Source organism: Rhinolophus sinicus, chromosome 18, assembly GCF_057876585.1.
Source record: "Rhinolophus sinicus isolate RSI-liver-muscle chromosome 18, RSI-T2T, whole genome shotgun sequence".
Lineage (NCBI taxonomy): Eukaryota > Metazoa > Chordata > Mammalia > Chiroptera > Rhinolophidae > Rhinolophus > Rhinolophus sinicus.
This window is the reverse complement of record NC_142518.1, coordinates 48,853,860-48,861,031: the sequence shown is the minus strand read 5'-3', so window position 1 is coordinate 48,861,031 and position 7,172 is coordinate 48,853,860. Positions and strand designations below refer to the sequence as shown.

General features: G+C 41.5%; 1 protein-coding gene across 1 annotated transcript; it reads left to right on the top strand.

Annotated features, from left to right (window-relative positions):
* Window positions 1–5,380: 5,380 nt before the first annotated feature.
* Window positions 5,381–6,487, top strand: LOC148754624 (Y-box-binding protein 3-like). Its single transcript, XM_088794751.1, has one exon. It carries the CDS (start codon window positions 5,381–5,383, stop codon window positions 6,485–6,487), a length of 1,107 nt encoding a protein of 368 aa, XP_088650877.1.
* The last annotated feature ends 685 nt before the right edge of the window (window positions 6,488–7,172 follow it).

Below are 7,172 nucleotides of genomic sequence, written 5' to 3'. Positions count from 1 at the left end.
TAAATGAACATAAGGGTAACCAATCAACAAATATCAAGAACTGAAATATATAGTGTAATAAAAGAATAAACAGAGGGAACCACCATAGAATACCACCACACAGCAATAATAGACAACAACATATATGCAAAGAAACAATGGAAACACAGCCTTACCAGAAAACTAAAGACAGAACGACAGAAAATCGCACATATCAATAATCACCCTAAATGTAAATGGACTGAATTCAACAATAAAAAGGCACAGAGTGGCAGATTGGATCTAAAAACTAAACCCAACCATATGTTGTCTCCAAGAGACACAGCTCAGCTATAAGGACAAGTGTAGACTCAAAGCAAAAGGGTGGAAATTGACACTCCAAGCAAATGGTATCCAGAGAAACTCTGGTGTAGCCATAGTGATATCAGATGAAACAGACTTCAGGATGAAAAGGAACCCAAGAGACAAAGATGGACATTTCATAATGGTAAAGGGGACTATACAACAAGGAGACATAACAGTCATCAATATGAATGCCCCCAATCAGGGAGCACCAAAATATACCAAGCAACCACTAAAAGAACTAAAGGAAAATTGACGAAAACACATTTATACTAGGGGACTTAAATACATCATTGACAGCTATGGATAGATCATCCAAACAGAAAATAAATAACAAAATAGCAGCCCAAAATGACACATTAGATGAAATGGACATAACTGACATATATACAGCACTTCATCCTAAAACATCAGACTAGACAATTTTTTCTAGTATACATGGAACATTCTCAAGGATAGACCATGATTGCGACATAAAATCAGCCTCAGCAAATTTAAGAAGATTGAAATCATACCAAGCATATTCTCTGATCGCAATGCTTTGAAATTGGATACCAACTGCAAAAAGAAAGCAGGAAAAAACACAAACACATGGAGATTAATCAACACACTTTTAAAGAACTGCCTGGTCAAAGAAGAAATTAGAGGACAGATCAAAAGATACATAGAAAAAAAATGACAATGAAAGTACATCCTACCAAAATTTTGGGGATGCAGCGAAAGTAGTTTTAGGAAGGAAATTTATATCATTACAGGCCTATCTCAAGAAACAAGAAAAATCCTACAGCAGTAACCTCATGTTACAACGTAATAAATTAGGAAACGAGGAACAAGTGAAACCCAAGGTCAGCAGAAGAAAGGAAATAACAAAAATCAGAGCAGAACTAAATGAAAGAGAGAACAAAAAGACAATAGGAAAAATTAATGTAACAAAGAGCTGGTTCTTTGAAAAGATTAACAAAATTGACAAACCATTGGCTAGACTCAATAAGATCAAAAGAGAGAAGACACTAATTAACAAAATCAGAAATGAAAAAGGGGAAGTTATCATGGATACAACAGAAATACAAAGGATCATCCAAGAATACTGTGAAGGACTACATGTCAACAAATTAAATAACCTAGAAGAAATGGACAAGTTCTTAGAAATATATAGCCTTCCAAGGCTGAACCACGAAGAACTGGAAAATCTAAACAGACCCATCACAAGGAAATTGAATCAGTCCTCCAAAACCTTCCCAAAAGCAAAATTCCGGGACCAGATGGCTTCACTAGTGAATTCTATCAAACCTTCAAAGAAGATCTAATACCAATCCTGCTCAAACTCTTTCAAAAAATTGAAGAAGAGACAGTACTCCCTAACTCATTTTATGAGGTCAACATTACCCTGATAGCAAAACCTGGTAAAGACAGCACAAAAAAAGAAAACTACACACCAATAACTCTGATGAACACAGATGCAAAAATCCTAAATAAAATTCTAGCCAATCGAATGCAACAATACATTAAAAAGATTATTCATCACGACCAAGTGGGGTTCATCCCCAGGGCACAAGGATGGTTCAACATCCGCAAATCCATCAATGTGATACATCACATAAACAAAATAAAGGACAAAAATCATATGATTATATCATCTGATGCAGAAAAAGCATTACACAAGATTCAACATTAATTTATATAAAACACTTAATAAAATAGGTATAGAAGGAAAATACCTTAACATAATAAAGGCCATATATGACAAGCTCTCTGCTAATCTCATAATTAATGGTGAAAAACTGAAGCCCTTTGCTCTACGTTCAGAAACATGGCAGGGCTCTCCCCTATCACCTCTGCTTTTCAATAGAGTGTTGGAAGTCCTTGCCAGAGCAATCAGGCAAGAGAAAGAAATAAAAGGCATCCAAATTGGGAATGAAGAAGTTAAATTATCACTCTTTGCAGATGACATGATTGTATATATAGAAAACCCTAAAGACTCCTCCAAAAAGCTATTAGAAACAATCAACGAATACAATAAAGTTGCTGGCTACAAAATCAACGTACAAAGTCCATTGCTTTCCTATATACTAACAATGAAATCTCAGAAAAAGAAATACAAAAAACAGTTCCTTTTGCAATTGCAGCAAAAAGAATAAAATACCTAGGAATAAACTTAACCAAGAATGTGAAAGACCTATATGCTGAAAACTATAAGACATTTTTGAAAGAAACTGAAGAAGACACCAAGAAATGGAAAGATATTCTGTGCTCATGGATTGGAAGAATCAACATAGTTAAAATGGCCATATTACCCAAAGCAATATACAGATTCAATGCAATCCCCATAAAAATCCCAATGGCATATTTTAAAGAAATAGAACAAAAAATCATCAGATTTGTTTGGAACCACAAAAGACCCCGAATAGCCAAAGCAATTTTAAGAAAAAAAGAACAATAACACAGGTATCACACTTCCTGACTTTGGCTTGTACTACAGGGCTACAATAATCAAAACAGCGTGGTATTGGTAGAAAAACAGACACATAGAACAATGGAATAGAATTGAGAACCCAGAAATAAAACCACATAAATAGGGACAGATAATTTTTGAAAAAGAAGCTAAAAACATACAATGGAGGAAAGGCAGCCTCTTCAATAAATGGTGCTGGGAGAATTGGATAGCCAGGTGCAAAAGAATGAAACTGGACTGCTATTTGTCACCATGTACCAAAGTTAATTCAAAATGGATCAAAGACTTAAGCATAAGACCTGACACAATCAACTGCATAGAAGAAAACATAGGTACTAAACTCATGGACCTTGGGTTCAAAGATCATTTTATGAATTTGATTCCAAAGGCAATGGAAGTAGAAGCTAAAATAAACGAATGGGACTATATGAAACTTAAAAGCTTCAGCACAGCAGAAGAAACCATCGACAAAATAAAGAGGCCACCAACTGAATGGGAGAAGAATTTGGCAAACAGTGCCTCCGATAAGGGGCTAATATTCAGAATATACAAGGAACTCATGCAAATCAACAACAGGAAAACAAACAACCCAATTGAAAAATGGGCAGAGGACTTGAAGCGTCATTTCTCCAAAGAGGACATACAAATGGGAAATAGACATGTGAAAAATGCTCCACATCACTAATCATCAGAGAAATGCAAATCAAAACCACAATTAGATATCATCTCACCCCAGTCAGAATGGCTATCATCAACAAGACAAATAGTAACAAATGTTGGATAGGCTGTGGAGAAAAAGGAACCCTCATATAATGTTGGTGGGAATGCACACTGGTGCAGCCGTTATGGAATGCAGTGTGGAGGTTCCTCAAAAAATTTCGAATAGAATTGCCATATGACCCAGGAATCCCTCTCCTGGGTATCTACCCAAAAAACCTGGAAACATTTATCCATAAACACATGTGTGCTCCAATGTTCATTGCAGCATTTTTTATGGTGGCCCAGACATGGAAACATCCAAAATGTCCTTTGATGGATGAATGGATAAAGAAGTTGTGGTATATATGCACAATGGAATACTATCCGGCGGTAAGAAAAGATGATATAGGAACATTTGTGACAACATGGACATGGATGGATCTTGAGAGTGTAATGCTGAGCGAAATAAGTCAGACAAAAAAAGCAGAGAACCATGTGATTTCACTGATATGTGGTATATAAACCAAAAATAACAAAAGAACAAGAGAAACAAATGAGAAACAGAAACTCATAGACACAGACAATAGTTTAGTGGTTACCAGAGGGTAAGGGGGGGTGGGTGGTGGGTGATGAGGATAAGGGGGATCAAATGTATGGTGATGGAAGGAGAACTGAGTCTGGGTGGTGAACACACAATGGGATTTATAGATGATGTAATACAGAATTGTACACCTGAAATCTATGTAAATTTACTAACAATTGTCACCCCAATACATTAAAAATAAATAAATAAATAAATAAATAAATGAAAACTGAGTATTCTGACCAGTTACAATCAACTGTTTTAGCATGCTCTGTCATCATTTCAGAAAGGCTATATTTCAGAGAACTAGCTGTTCTTTATTACAGTATCAGCACTGAAGGTAGGCTGAATTCTTAGGGTTTCTATAGAATTAAATCAGAATCCCTATTTAGGGTGAAGATCACAAACTCATAACCTATTTGAAAAATAAATAAATAAAAGTTTGGATCTACGGTTAAACATGGGAGCCAATGACCTTAGCTCTGTTGTACTCTACCGGATCATTTGCTTTATGTATGCAGCAACAGAGAGATCAACAGCATTTTCAGAATATTCTAGTTACAAAAGTGTTTCCACTCAGCTTCATTACTTTATAAATCTAGCACTAGTCTGGATAAACTTGTGCTTGGTTAGTGTCCTCTCAGTACTAGCGTTCTAGCCCTGGTAGTTGTCTTCTGTCCCTCTGCAGGAAAACAAACAAAACAAACAGAAAAAAAGCAAAAACAAACAAACAAAAAACAGTAGGCTTCTTTGATTGGGTCTAATTTCATGGGGTTGTCATTTTGCCTCAAGATACGCAAAATGCCTCAATCACATAAATGGCACACAAGGTTGGAAGAGGACCAGAGTTTTGTGAAAGAGTATTTAGAGAGTGCCCTTAAAAAGGTCTGAATATACCTAACCAAGGGAGAGGGATGGAAGGTGGGTCCTTTCTTCACATCCACTCAAACAAACAAGAGGGACTTCAAAGAGACCACTGCCTAGGGCTTCATGTGGGCACCTTCCCCACTAGCACCCAGAAGGCGCTGTGACGTGGCGCCAGGAGCACGTGGCAGAGCCTATCTGCCCCTCCCCCCAGCTAGAGGGCAGTCTAGGGCTCCCATTGAGACGTCACCCCAGCAGGCAGCTTGATCCACTACCTGTTCCCCAGGAGACGCCACAAACCTCTCCCAAGAGTTTCAGAGCAAAGCCAGAGGGTCCTTGGCCCTGACCCACGACCCTCCTTGAGCAAGGCTCCCACTTCCAGACTGACCCTCCCACCATTCCGACCGACCCCTCCAACAAGGGAAGAGGTCCCTCAAATTTCTCTGAGAAAGGAAGTCCTCATGAGTGAGGCAGAAGAGGCCACCGTCATGGAGGCGGCAACCTCAGTCTCCCCCCAAGCCACGCAGAAAGATCTGTTGTCCTTGGGAGGCGGAGATTCTCCCGGGGCCCTTGTCACCAGCAACCACAGAGGGGATGCAATCCCGGAGGCCACTGCAGCAGCAAGCGCCCAGGGAATGGTCATCGCCAAGAGGGTGCTTGGCTATGTCCAGTGGTTTAATGTGAAGAAAGGATACGGTTTCATCAGCAGGAACGATACCCAGGAAGATGTGTTCGTGCACCAGACGGCCATCACCCGGAACAACCCTCACAAGTACCAACGCAGCGTGGGCAATGGCGAGATGGTGGAGTTCGATGTTGTGCTGGGCAAGCGGGGCACCGAGGCTGCTAATGTGACTGGTCCAGCGGGCGCCCCAGTGGAGGGCAGCTGGTTTGCTGCCAACCGCCCCGGCTTTTGCCATGGCTACTACAACCCCCACCGCGTGCCTCAGCCTCGCGGCCCCAGGAGCACTGAGGACAATGTCAACAAGCACAAAGGCAGCAGCTGCGATGGCCTCACCGCGGCCCAGGGCCAGAGTGGCCACCTACTGAGCCATCCCCCAGACCAAGGGCTGCAGTGTTTCCCGCCCTCCCGCAGACCCCTGGCCGTGACCGAGCGACTGCCCGTGCTCCCAGCTCCAGCCAGAGGCCTGCAGGCCTCCCTCCGGCCCGGGTCCCCCCCTACCTCAGGCCCTGCGTGCGCACCGCTGCAGCGAGGGCCCTGTGTTAGCTACCGGCTGAGTCGCCCTAGAGGCCAACGCCCTGCTCCTGGTCCTAAACCCTCACTCGGCATCTCTAAGGAGCTGAAAGCACTGGGCAAGGAGAACGGGCGCGATGCGGCAGTCCTGCAACAGAATCCCCCGCCACGCTATGGATTCTGGCACCCCAATGACCTGCGCCTCCGCCTGCTGCAACTGCGTGATGCCCAGGGCCAGAACCCCGAAGCAGGAGCTGGTAAGATCCGGAAGGGCCCTGCTGGAATAACCACTTTTGTTGCCAAGAAGAGAAGCATGGTAAAAGAGGTGGATACCGCAGTCGCGCATGAACCCTCTGCCACTCAGGCTGAGTAACAGCCAGACTCCCTTTCCAGGGACTCCCTGGCCTGGGCTGCAGGTGATGTTCCCTTGAGGAGATGGTGCTCTTTGGTGCTACACAGTCCAAACATCCATATTGACTGTTAGATTTGTGCCCTGAAAAAATACATGCCCCTTCCCCAAGGTTTGAGGATAAACTACAAGATCTATATATTTCTAAACTCCCACTTGCCGTCTGCTTTGGTAGTTTCTGTACACACACAGACAGACAGACACACACACACACACACACACACACACACACTCACAGGTGTGCACCTCCGAATCTATTCTTTTTAAATATCTGAACAGGACCATAGCTATTTTGCATTCCTAGGTGAGGTAGTTCAAGTACTTCAAAAATAGTTTTATTTTTAATGCACAATGAAGGTTATCTGATATTGAAAATTATCTGGCATTGTTATCTGATATTACTCACTTGAGTGGTCATTTTTTTCAATAAATCATTTCATGATTATTTATCTGTTATCATTGTTGTCTGATTTTTTAAAAGTCTGCCAGCACATAATTGTACTGAGAGTGTCCTTTAAGTCTTTTTTTAAAATGGGTTTTAGCAAACATATCTGCTATTCTTTTTACACATCACAAACTTAAGACTAATTCTGGACTTACGGATTAAACCTCTCAGGATATTCTAAAGGAGTAGAAGACATGGAGAGGG